General features: G+C 45.8%; 1 protein-coding gene across 2 annotated transcripts; it reads right to left on the bottom strand.

Moving 5' to 3' along the window:
• Positions 1-925: 925 nt before the first annotated feature.
• mical3b (microtubule associated monooxygenase, calponin and LIM domain containing 3b) lies at positions 926-17142 on the bottom strand. Of its 2 annotated transcripts, XM_044022259.1 has the most exons (34): positions 17079-17142; positions 15992-16348; positions 15695-15902; positions 15504-15617; positions 15319-15420; positions 15054-15209; positions 14416-14516; positions 14077-14334; positions 13874-13989; positions 13662-13788; positions 13493-13586; positions 13266-13413; positions 12986-13182; positions 12785-12900; positions 12658-12720; positions 12431-12577; positions 12228-12305; positions 12029-12118; positions 9431-9596; positions 7461-7567; positions 6912-6984; positions 6587-6764; positions 5789-6012; positions 5594-5662; positions 4837-5436; positions 4691-4761; positions 4496-4570; positions 3512-3562; positions 3179-3424; positions 2981-3074; positions 2858-2902; positions 2513-2612; positions 2329-2402; positions 926-2008 (listed from the first exon to the last, which is right to left on the bottom strand). In XM_044022259.1, exons 2-34 carry the CDS (start codon positions 16253-16255, stop codon positions 1848-1850), a joined length of 4713 nt encoding a protein of 1570 aa, XP_043878194.1. In that variant the 5' UTR covers positions 16256-16348; positions 17079-17142; the 3' UTR covers positions 926-1847. The 2 variants fall into 2 exon arrangements, with proteins under 2 accessions (XP_043878194.1, XP_043878195.1); XM_044022260.1 differs by lacking the exons at positions 926-2008; positions 2329-2402; positions 2513-2612; ... (7 more) ...; positions 5594-5662; positions 5789-6012 and having other exon boundaries at positions 6684-6823.
• Positions 17143-17351: the final 209 nt, after the last annotated feature.

Genomic DNA, 17351 nt, shown 5'->3' with positions numbered 1-17351 from the left:
TGAGTGATTTTGGACGACATACTAAAGTATGATTTTTTTGTCACATTTCGGACGTCATTCTAAAGTATGACTTTTTGTCAAAATTTTGGACGACATATTAAAGTATGACTTTTTTGTCAAATTTTGGACGACATACTAACCTATGATTTTTTTGAGTGATTTTGGACGACATACTAAAGTATGACTTTTTTTTCAAATTTTGGACGACATATTAAAGTATGACTTTTTTATCAAAATTCGGACGACATACTAAAGACATACTAAAGTATGACTTTTTTGTTTCATTTTTGACGACATACTAAAGTATGACTTTTTTTTGACTGGAGTATGACATACATACTTAAGTATGACTTTTTTGTCAAAATTTTGACAACATACTTAAGTATGACTTTTTTATCAAAATTCGGACGACATACTAAAGTATGACTTTTTTGTCAAATTTTTGACGACATACTAAAGTATGACTTTTATGACTAAAATGTGTCAAAAAAGTCATACTTTAGAATGTCGTCCAAAAGAAGTCAAAGTATAGTAATGCATCCAAAATGTGTCTCATTTTCAAACCTGGACTTCACTTTATTAATAGTTTCAAACTTGAATTTCAACTTGAATTTATATTTACTATGAACTTACTTTGAAGATCAGAGAAAAGAAGAGAAACTGGTGGAAAATTGCATCGTCTTGTAGTTGTTCCTGATTTGTTTTCTTGCACCTGTTTCTCTTTCCACATGAAGATGTAACAGGAAGTGTTACAGCCCAGTGACACAAGAAGAAGAAGAATATGAAGATGGTGCAACCTGAACCTGCAGATTCATACATGGTTCTCACGGCGATGGCAAAGGTATCATAACTAAAGAAACTGCCTGAAACGAACAATAAAAACACTGATTACAAAAAACAAACAAGCAGGAAAATGACACAGCGGTTTCTGTTGAACCAGAACATCATCAGGTTTATTACAACACAATCAATAATCACTTATTAAGGCAGACAGGTGATCAACAAACACAAAAATATTTTTAAAAAACGAAACCATTTCAAGACACATTTAATACTGAGCACAGATGGTTACCCGTAATCTGACATGTAAAATTGAGTTTAATCTTAGTTTTGTTTTAAACCTAGTTTTAAATGTGGTAAAAACTTAAACCTGAACCTCTTTTTCTCGGTTACTTGAATTTAAGTTACTTTGACTTCAATCGTTAGCAGCTCTTTGTAAACATCAGCTATTAGCAGTTAGCAACCAGTTTATCAATAATAAAAACATAAAAACATTTGAACATAAGGTGAGTGACTGACAGTAAGTGACTGGCGTCTCCTGGTGGTTGTTACTAAACTACAGCAACACCAAATGTGTTCAAATGATTGACATAACTGGATCAGGACTTGGGTCCAGTTTTTCTGTCATGGCATGTGTTCCAAGGATTAGCGTCAGGGACTATGTCTAAAGAGATTGTGAATATGTCGAGGGATTGTGGATCATAGACTATGAAGTTATCAATCATTTGATTATGTCCAAAGGGACATGGAATTGTGTCAATAGGGACACAGACTTTAGACTGTGTCTAAAGGATCAAAGACAAGGACTATGTCCAAAGGATCAGGGTCAAGGTTTTTGTCCACTGGGACCAGGACTATGTCCAAAGAGTTAGGGACTTATTTAATGTCCACAGTCTATGAATGTGTATGTCTTAATCTGCCAGGTATGACCTGTCTTAAACCTGCTTTGGGCCTCTGAAGTAAACTCTTGTGGACACTGTGGTTCTTCTGATATGCAGACCACTGGATCAGGTTCAGTACCTGCAAAGTGATATAGACCAGTTCCAGGTTCAGGTAAGCCCCAGTCTTTAGGTCATTGTGACCTCTTCCAGGTTCAGGTTTCCCTGTCCCTCCTGTAGTCTATGCTCCTCCAGCAAGGACACCAGAGAGTCTCTCTGCTCCACAACATCCAACATCTCCTCCAGGATCAGACGCTCCTCCAGCAGCTGCCAATCCTCCTTCAGGTGATCTGTGGTACAGGATGGTGGACAGGATGCCAGGACCAGAAAACCAGAGGATAGAAAGAGACAAGAACATTTCTTTTAGCATAAAAGAAGACATGAATTCAAATTTGTGAACCAAATTGAGACGGTCTGGTCTACGGAGGATTTCCATATCATCTTGTATAGCAACAGATCTGGACCTAGTCTATCTCAACTTATTGTTAAGTGTGAACACAAATATCTTCATGCTTTTTTAACACAAAATGTTTGTTGCTTGAATTGGGACACAGCTAGTGTCAGCTGACAGGAAGTGAGGGTCAGCTGACAGGAAGTTAACAAGTGTTACCATCAACAGCCATCCTCTCTCTGAGCTCCTGCTGCAGGCGACTCTGTCGGTCCTCCAGCTCCAGCTCTCGGGCACTGAAACCCAGAAGACAGGTGTGAGTATACACCCTGATCTGGATCATAACAGGTCAGATCCTGATCATAAAGTGTTCTGATGGACAAGAGCTCGAAGGCAATAGACTCACAATATCATCAGCTCACATTCATATTGAACCAAAGAATTCTTCTGCTGAACCAACTCAAACCACTGCTGCATCAGACCTGGGTCATCCACTTTACCAAGACCTAAAGGTACAACAGACCAGAGATGGTTTAAAGGTCCTAAACAGACATGAGACCGTTTTGTCAAGCACTGAAGAGACAAGAGACAGTTTACCAAGATGTAAAGAACCAAGAGTCAGTTTTACCAAGTCCTTAAGAGTCAAGAGATGGTTTACAAGTCCCAAAGAAAAAGTATACCAATATCTAAAGAGACAAGAGAGGAGATAAACACAGTGTGTTTCTTGTAGAGAATAAGAAGATGAACACACCTCTGAGATGAAGGTCAACCTGTGGACTGTCATCTGCCCAGTAGTCTACAAACACGCACACACATCAGTGTATAAATAATATATACTGGATAGTATGTTGATATAAAATGTGTGTGTTTGTACCAGTTTCTCCTCTCAGAGCCTTCTCCATCATCACTCCTTTCTCCTCCAACTGTTTCTGTTTTTCCTCCACCTGCTGCAGTCGTCTCTGGATGATCTGAAATGACAGACGGGTCACCTCTACTGCCCTTTGCTGGTCTCCATCCCAGCCTCACAGTTCAGATTTGAGGAGCAGGTCCTTGGTACCTCTGGTGAACTCACCTGAGCCTTGTGCAGTCTCCTCAGCTGCTCTTGTTTGGCCTGTTGTCGAGCGACTCTCTGGACTCGTCGGGTGATTTTGGCGTCCAGGTCTTCGTTTTCGTCCTCTTGTCCCCGTTGGAACATGACCTCCTTAACACTCAGACTAGACGGCTCCTTCGGCTGAACAATCACCCCCACCAACTCTGTCGAACACGATGACTGACCATCAGAGTCTTGGATGGGGACTCTGTCCTTTACAGGGCGTCCCTGCAACAACACAAACAAAAGGACATGAGACTGGAGCCACAAGGTGACATCTGAGACCTCAGAGGCAGAGAAGTATCATGGCGGTACCTTGATAGCATATGATCGTTTAAAAGCCAGAGCATGAGGAACGTATGCAGGCTGAGATGACAAGCAAGAAGAAGAAACATAAAGAAAAACAGTGAAATTGACCAAAAAAACAGGTCCAGGACCAAGACTAAAGGTTTGATGCTGCACTCACGTACACCTTGGGGGCTTCATCTGAAACACTCACATTAAATGTAGCTGAACTGCATTGTGGATCAGTTGCTTGCACTGTGCACAGCAGAGGAAATGTTCAACTTTCCAAAAAGCAGAGCAAACTTCAATGGCCAATCAAATCCTATTAACAACCCCTTTGGTTGAACAACAACCACCACCAACTCTGTTGGACACGATGACTGACCATCAGAGTCATGGATGGGGACTCAGGACCAAACAAGATTGCAGGTACAAGCATCTGAAATGGGTTTTCTCAGAAGGGTGGCTGGGGTCTTAGAGATTGGGTGAGAAGCTCAGTCATCTGGGAGAGACTCAGAATAAAGCCGCTGCTCCTTTGTGTGGAACGGAGCTAGTTTAGGTGGTTCGAGCATCTGGTAAGGATGCCACCAGATCACCCCTGAAGGGAGGTGATCCTGGCATTGAGATTATATCTCGATTTACTTAAGCGAGGAGAGTTATTTCGCCAGGGAAAAGGGAAGTCTGGGGCTCTCTGCCAGAGCTGCTACTCTCTAATGAGGTGGTGCTGGTCTAATTAACACATGTTTGTGTTTAAGGTCCAAACAGAGTTCCATTCTCTCTTTTCCCGGCAGTTTAGCTGGGCACCCAATAATGGCTGTCCATCAATATTGGGTGCGCTCGACCTTGTGCTACAAAGTTAGCCATTACTGACTACGCGAGTCAGTATGCTAACTGCCGAAAGTGCCAGACATGGCAACAGTCAGGTTGCAGTTCAACACGTACGTGTGAGTGCAGCATCACCTTAGTCTGGCAGTTCACTCTGCAGCTAGGAATTCTGGATAAAATATCCTGTACCTTTGTCTCCTCTTCTTCTTCTTGTATTGTGACGTTCTGGATCTCAGACGTGAGGTCGAACAGTTCCAGTCGCAGCTGCAAACATCACTCAGGTGATTTAAACTGTTACAAAGGTGTGTTTAGGTCATTTTGATCTCATACTCTGATTGGCTGTCTGCTTCACTGTGACATCATCATTGTGTCTTGGGTTCTTACATTTTTCCTCGGGGTCAGTGAACACCTCTGCAGCAACGTTGATGAATCCAGATCGGACTCTTCTGTTAAGGCTGCAGACAGGAAGTAGTATTATGACATCATCACAGACACATAAGAGCTTGTATGTGTGTTTGTGACATTATCACCTATAGCTCTCCTCTGATTGGCTGAATTCTTCTTCAGAGATCCTCCTCTTTTCTTCTTCTCCTTGTTTATGGAGAACACAGATCGCCACAGAGCTTTGGCTCCACCCCCTTGAACCTTCCCCTGTCCAGTTGGCGGAGCCTCCTTGAGCCCTTTCAGGTGGAGGAGGAGCGCCCTGCCTCCACCCTGCAGAGGAGGGAAGGGATGTCTCCTCACACCATCTGACTCCACCTCATCTGGCCCCGCCCCTTTGTCATGTGGGTGGAGGGGCCTCTTTAAATGCAGTTCAGAGCTGATGGAATCTGCAGCAGGTTGTTGAGGGGTGTGTCTCTGGGCAACTGTTTCCATGATAACGGCAGATGTGGTATGTGTGGACGGAGCTGTGTCGCTGCCTTCGTGGTGGGCGGAGTCAGGTGTAGTGTATGAAGCGGTGGAAGGTGTGGTGGTGCTAGGGGGCGGGGTCAAGGATGAAGGTGTGGAGGAAGTAATGCCAGGTCGTACACTGGAGACGAAGTCAGGCGCCGCAAGTGTGTCAGAGCCTGTGATATCACTTCCTGCCACCAAGGAGACACTGCGGGAGACAAGAGGAAGTAACCCATCCTCTGAGGGGGGAGGAGTCGGTGAAGGGGGAACGAGGAAGAGAAAAAACAAAGAGTCAAATGATGATAAAATAAAAAGTACATGTAACTCTAAAGAAATGCAAATGTAAACACATGGAACTACACTTTTAATCTGATCACATGACAACGGTGTGTCTACCTGACTCCGCCTCTGACAGGAGCCACAGGCCTGAGTGACGCTCCATTTGCCAGGGACTATACTCGCCCTCTACCAGCAGGGACACACACACAGTACACAACACATTATAACACAAAGACCAGGGGTTATACTTGCTTTTTACCAGCAGGGGGAGACACATACCACTGGAAACAAGTGGAGGATTGATAGACTCACCATCACTGGTCTCCAGCTCACTGCCTCCTTCTTCCTCCTCATCGTCTTCCTCCTCCTCCTTCTCTTCTTCTTCCTCCTCCTCCTCCTCCTCCTGGTTGTCTCGCTTGTTCAGGTGAAGCTTCAAAGTTTCCCTCCATGAAGCTTTGGCCTCCTCTGACGTTACATGGTGGCGACCTCCTCTTCCTCTCTCCCCCTCCTTTTCGTCCTCGATCTCAGACTCAGAACTAAAAACAGAATTTTTTTCTTAGCACTTAATTTTGGCTTAATATTATTTAAATATAAAAGTCTCAACAGCAAAACCTCAAAAGGTAAGCTATATCATTATTCGTCAAACAACTGTAGAAAGTCTGGCTAAGCCCCGCCCCTTAACTTGCTAGATAAATAATCCATGCAGTAGGGATGAAACTATGAACTGTGGGTTTTCATATTGAGCTAACACAATGTGGGTGTTTTTATGACTTGCGTATTTAGTTACTTGGTGTTGGGAAAGAGTTCTGTTTTGTTAAAGTTGATTAATGGGCATTTAGCGACACTTCTTACATGCTAGCACAGTAAAGTCTGTCTTGTATTGATTAAACTAGCAATTAGATGTCAGAACCTGGTCACCAACACAGGTTTTAAGCAAGTATTACACCCTGTCAACCATGAAGTTTGCTGTATATTTAGTGTCAGTTAGCTAAATTAGCTAGTTTGCAACATCACGAAAGGGCTTCCATCAGAGTTTTAGGGCGTTGTTTGGTCACAGGTAAAATATTATAATTCTTTCTTATTAACGATTTACCATAACCAGTTACTGACCTGGATCTAGATCTGGACCTGGACTCGTGCTTCTGGTCCAGACTCAGGTTGAACTGGTTCAGCATCTCCTCAGACACCTCCTCCAGCTCCTCCAGCAGCTCCGCCTCCAGCCGTGTCGAGCTCCGCCTGCAGTTCTCCAGCTCGATGCGCTCAGGTGTCGCCGCCATCACAGACACCACTGCACACACACACACGCAGCCGCACACACACACAGACACACACAGAGACACACACACACTAAAGCCCACAGTGATTCCAGTTTAACCACCACGCTCAGTGTGAACACATGAGAAGAACGACAGGGCGACAGGTGAGGAGGGCTAACCTGACGAGCGACGGCGCTCTACTGACATCACAGAGTCAGTGGACACAGAGTGGGGGGCGGAACCTAGAGACACCTGCGGAAATACAGAGAGATGGGAATACAGGTGAGAACAGATGTGAGAACCGTTAATGTGGGAACAGGTGTAAACAGGTTTGTGAACAGATACGAAAAAGTATGTGAGAACAGGTGTAAAAACTGATGTGAAGAGAGGTGTGAACAGGTATATGAATGCAGGTGTGAGAAAAGTACAGATATGAGAGCATTGGTGTGAACTGGTGTGAGAACAGGTTTAAGTACAGGCATGTGTGAATAGGTGTGAGAACAGATGTGAGTACAGGTATGAGAAAACAGGTGTGAACAGATAATTGTCATTTTTTGTGAATGTTTGGTCTAAAACTCAGAAGATTATTCTTCTAAGAAATTAATTGTATTTATTGTAACTGATCAATTCATCACAAGGATGTCAAGTCTTTCACGCTGTAATTGTTTACAGTGTAAAACTTCAAGCAGGTAATCTTTTCCTACATGTTTAATGTTTTGTTTTCTTACCGTGGACGTTCGGTGTGAAGTCGCTCTGTCCGACGCGGTCGTCCTCCTCCTCCTCACTGAGGTGGTGCTCAGACGACGCTCGTAGCAGTGGAGACAGTAAAATGTCCCTGAGACAGAGACAAGGACAGGCTTGAGATAGACATGTGTCTCGCTGACTTCCAGAGTTTCTTCAGTGAACGAAACGCCAGAGGATTTTATATCAAGTTCAAATCAATACCGCCTCACTCTAGTCATGTGACATCTGCACTGTTGATTGGACGCAGAGAAACGTTTGTCCTGAAGCTCAGACACACAATAAAAACCCTGTGTGCATTTGTGCTTCTCTGGCATAAAAGCTGTCCTCGTCAGGAGCAGTAGTCCTCGTGGAGACCAAAACTTGGTCCTAATGAGGCAGAACCTCATTGCTGAAGAACTGGTTATGGTTAGGGCCAAGATTTGGATTATGGTTAGGTTAAGGTTAGGATTAGGTAATAACAGGTTAAGGCTTTGTTGTCACTCTTGAAGATAGTGTGTCCGTGTGTACTTTGGGTTTGTGTTAGGCTTAAGTTAAGGGTTAAGGTAATGGTCAGTGTAAAGGGTGAGAGGGGACATTATGGCTGAGTGTCTTCGCGTATAATTATGTACAATATGTGTGGATGTGTGTGTGTGTGTAAATGTGTCACGTTATTTAACAGTGTGACAAAGAGCTGAATTGTAAATATCTGTACATTACAAATGACCACAGGCAATGGCACGCACACACACAAACACACACACACGCACAACCATCAGCTGATAAATCAGAGATAAAGAGACGACTGTACGCATCATTGGCATCTATTTGTTCCATGAAGCGGCTGCATTTACAACCTTCACAATAACAACTTCCATTTTCAACACGTCTCATGAACAAGACGAAAATATCAGCAACTTTACGACTAAAAACAGTTTCAACCTGATCACATGTTCAGAGCCGTTTCTAGGCAAAGTGGGACATCGGGGGTTCCTCTTTGAACCGTCAGATATATACACATCACACATATGTGTATGAACTCTTTGACGTTGTGTTGTTCCCTGTATAGTTTACAAACAACCTGGTTTAATGTTGCATTGTATCAGTTGTCCATTGGGCCCCTCCCTTAACTAACTGACTAAATTGGCCTTGTGGAGATAGTATACATAGGGTTAGTTGGGGACCACCCTAGGTACATTAAACCAGGTTGTTTCCTGGTTTAATGTAGTGTATCAGTTGTCCATTGGGGGCCCCCCCCCCGCATTAACTCCGGGCCCCAGCCAACTGCCTAGTTTGCCTACCCTATCGCTACAGCTCTGGTAGGTATTGAGAACCCGGACTAAATTGGTCCCAGTTCTTCATCAGTCAGAACAAAAGTATCAATGAACATGATATGTTGGTTTCCGTTAATTCTAACGTCACTTGAGAACAGTTTGGACCGCTAATGACGACAAAGCTGCCAACTTCAGGTGATTTTGTTTGACGTTGCACTGTGTTTACTCTTCAGTCCGACAATCAATAGCAAGCTTGATTCAGCAGTTGGGTCAGTAGTCACAAGCTAGCCAACCACTTCACTGACATCTCGCAAGTTTGAGCTAATTCTGCTAAATTAAAGGAATACTTAACCGATTTGCATTTAGCTTTGGATTACTAGAATAGGGGTAGTATTTCTGAAAAATTGTGCTTCCCAACCTCAGTTTCCCCTGAGTCCAGAAATATCTTCATTCTTTTTTTTTGCTACCTGCCCACCAGTGACACTTGGTCACTTGGTCTGAGCCTTGGTCCGAAACTGCAACGCTAATTCCGCACTTTTTAGACCCATCCTTTAGGTGGACGGGACCTCATTCCCAGAATTTAAACAGTGTCCGCCATCTTTGCTAACAGTTACGCGAACAGGACCAGGTGTCACTTGTGGGCACGGAACAAAGAAAATAACTTTGACTCCACTGACACTGATGCGTTCAGGTGCGGCACTGACCGTGTTGTTGGTCGAAGGCGTACCCCGTTGGTCTCAGTGTGTCACTGCAGACGTCACACTGGAAACAGCTGCGGTGGAAGAACAGTCCCTCGGCGCTGAGGCGCTCCATCACGTACACTCTGTCCTTACAGAAGACACAGGTGTCACTGCCCTCTACTGGACACTGCTGTGGACACAGAGACGAGAAGACACCAGAGATTTCATGGTGACAATTGACACTGTTCTGACAAGAAGTCGTCCAACTCCAGATCCAGATCCAACTTTTCTTTTTGTCTTATACATAGACATATTTAAAAATAATAATAATAATAATAATAATGATAAAAATAATATCCGACCCGTGCTGTTTTAGTCTGCCCCTCAGGCTCAGACTCTGTGGATCCACAGAGAGTCCATGTGAGTCCTCAGGCCCAGTCCAAAACCGTGGGTTTCCCCCACCCTTCAGATCCTCCTCCAAAATTTAGGGGAGGATCTGAAGGGTGGGGGGAAACCCGCGACTCAGACAGAGGAGCCAAAAAGAAAACTAAACTGATCTTAGATGTGAGAATGCAGTGTTCTCTTGGTCATGTTGAAGTTACCCTGAGTCATATCTGTCTGCACGTTTGATCTTTTTTAATCAGCCTGGTTTTTTTTACAGTGCATAGAGACATAAAGTCTGTCCACATCCGTCCGCTGACCGCTGCAAATCCAATCCAGATACTCGTGGTTAACGTTGGGTCCAACATTCCACACGTGTACTTGATCACACGTTCTATTCCTCTCCATTCCAGTAGGGGGCAGTGGTGCCTCAAATAGATTCTTTGCCAGGTCCTGTTTTGTCAAATATTCCGTTGTTGGTTCACTTAACTGTTATTTCAGGGCGTGAGAAGATTCTGTCTTTATATAATGTAAAAAAAAGTGATGCTATACGTTTATCCATAAAGAGTGTTAGCTTGCAGCTCCTTTAGCAACAACAGAAGCATCAAATATACAAAAATAAACATCGGGAAACAAGCTCCCGTTTTGAATCCTCAGGGATGTCTCGTCAGGTTTTGTAACTGTCTCGGATGTCATCGGCAACCCAAGTTCTTGTTGGACGATACCAGCTGTCAATCACACTGGTGTCGTCACACTCATCCGTCCCGTACTTCCTCATCTATTTTCCCCTAAATGGGAACATAATTAACAAAATTTACACCATGTTCTATTGGAGAACTCCTTAAGAACATATTTACTGACGGTATAAATCAAGTGCAAAGTAGGAGCTTGTTTTTCATCACACACGTCTTCTGATTTGTTGAGTTGCAACTACCTTTTTGTACAATTTCTTAGGGTCACATAGCGGTGTAGTGGCTAGCATTGTTGCCTCAGAGCAACTCTGAGGCAACAATCACAGAGCGATTCTGACCCAGGTTTCGCTGGGGTTTACTCTGGGTACTTCAGCTTCCTCCCACAGTCCAAAAACATGCAATGTGGGGATTAGGTAAATTGGACACTCTAAATTGACCGTAGGAGTGAGTGTGAGAGTGAATGGTTGTTTGTCTCTAGTTGTGTGTGGCCCTGCGATGGACTGGCGAACTGTCCAGGGTGTACCCCGCCTATCGTCCGATGTAGCTGAGATTGGCACAGCACCCCCCGCGACCCTCTGGTGGAGGATAAAGCGGTAGATGATGACTGACTGACTTCAGCTTCCCCCCACAGTCCAAAGACATGCAGATTGGGGATTAAGCTACAACTGCAGGTGTGACTGTGAGGATGAAGGACTATATGTTGTCCCAGTGATGGACTGGTTGGCCTGTCCAGGTTCTGACCCTGCCTTTCGCCCTACGTCAGCTGGGATTGGTTCCCGTTCCCCCAGTGACCCTCTCGTGGAGAAGTGGTAGAAAATGGACGATTTATCATTTAAAGATGCTAAATTAAGCAAAGTAAGCCTAATCTGTTTAGTTTGTTCGCCATGATAGCTGGGGAGTAAACTGAAACCCCCTTAGAAACCAGTACTAATGTGGCATAAATAGCACCACTTTCTGTCCGGAAGATTATTGAGTCTTAGATACTGACAAAATTTGTGTCAAATCCAAAGGACAGAAGCTAAAGTTAAAGAGGAGACAGTGGTGAGAACAGGACAGGAGGCGCTGGAGCTGGAGCTGGCGGAGCTGAAGAGTGACCAGGACGGACAGGATCAGAAATGAGCATATTCCAGGGACAGCTCATATTGAATGGTTTGGAGAGGAAGTAGGAGAGTCAAGGTTGAGATGGTTTGGTCACATGCAGAGGAGGGACAGTGATTATACTGGACAAAGGTGGACCACAGAGAAGGTTAATGGATGTTGTCCAGGAGGACATGAGGACAGAAGACAAAATGGAGGCAGACGATCTACTGTGGCGACAGGGCACGAGGCAATTCTAAATGATTTGTAATAAACTGGATAAACTTGTGACCCGTGCAGACCGTGAACAGAAGCTAAAGTGCAGAGTCAGCAGTCAGCGCTGCAGGCTGGGACTTGTGACACGAACCAGTGTTCCCTGAAAACAAAGGCTGCTGATACAGAAATTAAAAATAGCCCGAGGAAAGAGCCCTGTAACACACACACCCACCCAGAATGCACTGCAGTGGCGTACCTGCTCGTCCCTGCTAAGGGCGCCACTCTGACACCTGATCTTCTCCCTGAAGCGAAAACTCATCTGCTCCTGCAGAAGAGTCCGTTTCCTCTGAAGACAGGAGGAGGACACAGTGGTGAGGGGTCAGAACACACGTCTGTGTGTGTGTGTGTGTGTCTGTGTGTGTGTGGAGGGTGTGCTTTAGCTGTGTTGCATTTACCGGTTTCCACAGCAACGGCTGAGCAGCATCAGCAGCATCAGCAGACTCAGAGGGACTGACAGCAGGCGACTCTGCCCCCTGTTGGTCAGATGAGAAGTGACACAAACATCGAGGCTGATGACACATGAATCTGTTGAGTCAGCATCAAAGATCAACACGGGGTCTTTCCACCGCTACAATCACGGTCACTGATCAGAACTCACCCGGTGACGTGAACCTGTGGAAGCTGAGGACGACGAGCTCTTGTCCAGTCTTGCTTGCAGCTGATTGGCTAACAGACGAACTTTGGACCCGCCCACCAACACCTCGTCACACACCTGGTTTTCAACGCCCCCGTTCCAGTCATGTGACTGGAGAAGAGACAACATGTCTTTATACATTCTTTATACAGTTTTGATGTTTAACTTTTCTTTGGAAACCAAACACCGACCTCCCTCTGCTCTTGAGCAGCGCCGCTGGTCCTCCTCTTCTTCACGGCAGAGTCTCTCAGCTCCTGCAAAGTCCCAACATGAGCCCCTGAATATAGAAACGTAACATACTTATAAACAAAAACAAACCTTCGGGTTCTTCCTCCTGGACGGACTGTGTCCCAGTCTGCTGAGGACGAAGGCTGGAGTGATGACGGCTGACCTGAGGTCACCTGACCTGAAATCAGCACTGTGACTCCGACCACCTGAAGCAAGACAAACATTTCTTATGGGCCTAAATTCTTAATTGAGGAAGTTAAACGGGTTTTTCAGGCAGGTGCGGCATCTCACCAGCAGGGGGCGGTGCATCTTTGAGCAACTGGTAGAACTGACTCAGGTACATGACCATCGAGAGGGAGTCGGGTTCTCCGACTCGTGACATCTCGTCCACCGTCATCAGAGGAGGGATCCCGAACTCTCGCTCGGCGATGTCGAAGGTGAGGCAGGTGATCTCTTCGGCTGAAGACTCGGCGAGAGATTTGAAGTCTCTGAGGAGAAACACGGGACAAACAAAGAAGCTCAGGCGAGTATGTCCTTCCTCTCCAAGGAATCAAATCCACAATCAGCTTACATGAGGTCTGGTCTGTAGCGGTGAATCAGAGCACACAGAGCAAGGCCACTCTTCCAGGAAGTCGTCAGGTCGGTCACGGCAACGCCACGGTAACCACGTGTCTGCTCCTGGCACCAGGTCAGCAGCTGATTGGTCCGAGACGACGACTCTGTACGAGGAACACAACTAAATTAAAGCTGTACTAGTGGGAGGAGCTCAACTTTAATGGGAGGAGTTAAACTTGACACCTTCTCTGAAAAGTCCAGGTGAAGGTAGCCGGATGATGTCACCACAGTGTGCTTTAAGCCCCACCTCCTCCCCAGTGTCCACCAGGTGTCTCACCTGTAAACAGGAGTCAAAAAGGTAACAGCAGTACGACGTCACATGACATGACACACCTGAGCAGGTGTGACTTACCTGTGCAGGTGAGATCATCAGCCGGTGGACATTCACGTATCGTGTTGTTGGATCCACAGAAAACAAACTGAAGTTCTTCTGCATGTTCTCCGGAGTCGTCTGATGAAGGAGACGATAAAGACTCTCTCTGAAAGACAGAGAACGAGGACTGGTTGTCTCCACGAGATACTAGTAGGACAGGTGCTTCCGAATGTCCAGGTGTGTCCACTTACCTCTCTGCCAGGACATCCAGAGGAGCTCCACCCCGAGACCAACTCCTGATCATCCAGGACGAATCCAAAGCAGCAAGAAAACCACGAGCTACACCTGTCCCCATGGGCCAAAAGGGCTGTGGAAAGACAGGGACAGTAAAACAGAGAAAGGTCGGAAAGACAGACTGACAATGAGACAGGGAAGGAAGTCACATCTGTCTCACCTCCAGTAGGCTGTCCCCCACCAGCGTCACGAGCAGCTGGTGTCCATGGCGTTGGCGGACCATGGCGGCATTCTCTGAAGCGTACATGCAGGTAAAGTCGAACATAGCGACGTCGGGCTGACCGTAGTGGTTCATGGCAAAGTCCAGAGACGGCAGCTGGTGATTGGTGGAGAAGTCAGCGGCCTCGCGGGCGTACACCTGCAGGGCATCATGGTCCACGTTTCCTTGAGAGAGGAGCTGCTGAGTGTCTGCAAAGTCCTGAAGAAAACACTTCCTGTTAGCAAAGCAAACCTGTCACCAGACAGCCATCTTGTTTTTATTCCTTCACACGTGTCGTACCTGTAAAATGACGCCTTTCTCCAACAGACTCTGTTTCTTTGCCGTCATTACGAAGTAATGAGTGTCGTCTTTGTAGTAGACAATGTTCTCCAGGTCGATACCTGATGAATTCACACACATATGATCATAAGCTGTGTTTCCACTGGGTGGAATGGGTCAGTACGGTACGTTTTTTTTGGCGTTTCCATGAGGAATGGTACCAAAATAACCAGTGCCATTTCTCAGCACCCTTCCCTTTGGGGTACCAGAGTAAAATGATATGGTAGGTTCATGACCGTCAGTGATTGGGCGTCAGACTTTCCCGTTTTTTTTCGCATGTCTTTCTCTTCAACTGCCTATTCTCAAACAAAGCTTGTGTCTATTTGAGACCAACAGCCACAAACCGATCAGGAAAAAAAGAGCTGCTGGACATCCTCCATTGTTGTCTGTTGTGTCAGGTCTGATGACATCATTTGTTGTCGTTGGAACGCAACGTATCTCGCTGATGCCGCCATTGGACGCACCCTACACCCCGCCTACCAAGTAAAGGTACTGCTCTCAGTCGAAAATCAAGGTAAAGCCCTGGGTCAGGCCAGACTTTACCATTCCAAACCCTTACCATACTGAATAGAACATGGCAATAGTAAACCTAAACCAACCTGTTTCCTGTCGCAGCTCCTGGAAGAACCTCTGGTTGAAGATGAACGCCACACCACTGAGCTCCTCTACTTTGGCCTCAGCGGTGGAGTTTCTGTTCTTAAAGTTTGCTGTGATGGCAATGGCGAGTTTCCCCCGGAACTCTTTACGTCTGAAACCTGTTCACAAACAAGACAACATCATTATCATCATTATCATCATCATCATCGTCCAATGTGAATGACTCTGGACGTCTCAGAGTCCCCTCAGCTGAAGACATTCTGGTACCTGGCAGTGTGTTCCTGCGTCCGTCTGCGCCAATGATGACGTCAAACTCCAGCTGATTGACAGGATGAGACTCTGGACACACCTGCATCCTCCAGCCCACACCTGGACAAGTAAACAACAGGTAAACAAACATGTAAAGGACAAGTAAACAATAAAAAAAAACAATAACAGGTGAACAGGCTAACGTCTGCTCTGGTCTTGTGGCGGCTCCTCCAGGTGTTTGAACTCCACGTTCACGTGAACTTCCACACCAACAAGTAAGGCGACCTTCAGCAAGATGAGCTGCAGCTGACGGATACCTGCACACAGGAGGCAGGGGGTGCTAATGAGATCATCCCTCGTCTGTGAGCAGATGTGTAGATGTAAATGTGCTTACTGATATGGTCGATGGAGCCAGCACAGAACTTCCCGTACAACTTTTTGGCACCAATGCCGCGCAGGTCATGGATGGTAAAGGGCCACAGGTGGAGCACATTGTTCCGGGAGAACGAGTCTCGTTTCTCCACCAGCACCACCCGAGCTCCCATGAAGCTCAGCTCCACTGCTGTCCGCAGGCCGCATGGCCCCGCCCCGATGATCACGCACTGGAGACATTGAAAATAGACACGGAATAATTAAGGGACAAGGAAAGAAGGTAGAACACGGGTGACCAATCAGAGAAGGTAACACATACAGTGGTGTTGCTGCAGACCCGCCCCCTATCATACTCCTGCTGCGCCGCCCGTCGCTCCAGTTTGGCCCACAGAGCATTGGCCCTCCAGTAGTTGAGGCGTTCTTTGATTGCTCGGTACAGTGGTCTCTCGGTGGCGCTCTTGTCTAGCTGGAGGTGTTCACACAGCTGACTGAAGGAGCGCAGCGCCACCCTGCAGGTTGACGCCGACACAAACTCATCGAACAGCTCCTGAGCACGGCACTCTGGGTAAGACTGGTCTCCCATGGTGACCCTGGTGGAAGCAGGTCACCATGGGAAGGGCGTCACCTCTTGATGATGTCACAAGTGGACTCCAGCTCGCCTCCAGGTGGAGAGAGACTGACCGGACAGGAAGTAGAAAAAAGTCAGATCTTCTGTGTTTGACAAACCACACTAGGATCATGTTCACATTTGAAGACACTGTCTACACTTTAAACCTTTTCAGACCAAAGTCAAATTAAGACCCTGTTCACATCAGAATCCTGTTGACATGATAATCCCAGTGACAACAGATTCTTGTTCAGATTAAAACCTGTATACATTAGTCATGGTCAAAGTCTTGGTTCATGGACCAGTGTCATGGTCTTGGCTGGAGCCCTGTTCAGCTCAGGATGAGGTAGGACTAAATATTTAGTCATCACTAAGCTGTACGCAAAGTTTACAATGTTTACACTATGAGTAAGACTAGTAATCTCCTACTGAGAGTCTCATAAGTGTTTGATGACATCACTGTAGTTCTCATTTACATCAGTGTGAATGGAAACAAAGAAGCTCACAGAGAGTCGATCCATCAGTACCAAGGACCAACACACACAGTCTCTCTCATACACACACAAGATCATAAAAAAACAGTCTGATAAGAAAATAAAAATGTAATATAAATTTGTAGCTTCATGTTGCCGTGGTTACATGTTTGTACACCATCACAAAACTACACACAAACAACTGTCCACCAGAGGATATACATATATATTTATATACATATATATGTAAACAGACTCACAGATAAAATTTTAATATTCACTGTTTGTGTATATATATATATATGTGTGTGTGTGTGTTTACTCACGTCTCAAAAAGCTGACGTCCGTCTGCTGCTCGGCCGCATCTACTGCTGCTGCTGCTAATCCACGTTAATCACATACACACACACACACACACACTCAGAGTCTCTGAGGTCAAGGGTGGGGTCAGTGGACAACACACTCCGCCCCCCTGAGGACAGACGGAGCGGAGTGTCTGAGCTAACGAGATTAACAGATCAGAAGTTAGAGATCATCTTCAGCGCGTGCGGCGACACAGTGAGGTCACCAGTGTCATTACACTCACACTCATAACAATG

The sequence above is a fragment of the Solea senegalensis genome, linkage group LG3 (genome assembly GCF_019176455.1).
Source record: "Solea senegalensis isolate Sse05_10M linkage group LG3, IFAPA_SoseM_1, whole genome shotgun sequence".
Taxonomy (NCBI): domain Eukaryota; kingdom Metazoa; phylum Chordata; class Actinopteri; order Pleuronectiformes; family Soleidae; genus Solea; species Solea senegalensis.
The sequence above is the reverse complement of the archived record's forward strand: the minus strand, read 5'-3'. Positions and strand labels throughout refer to the sequence as shown.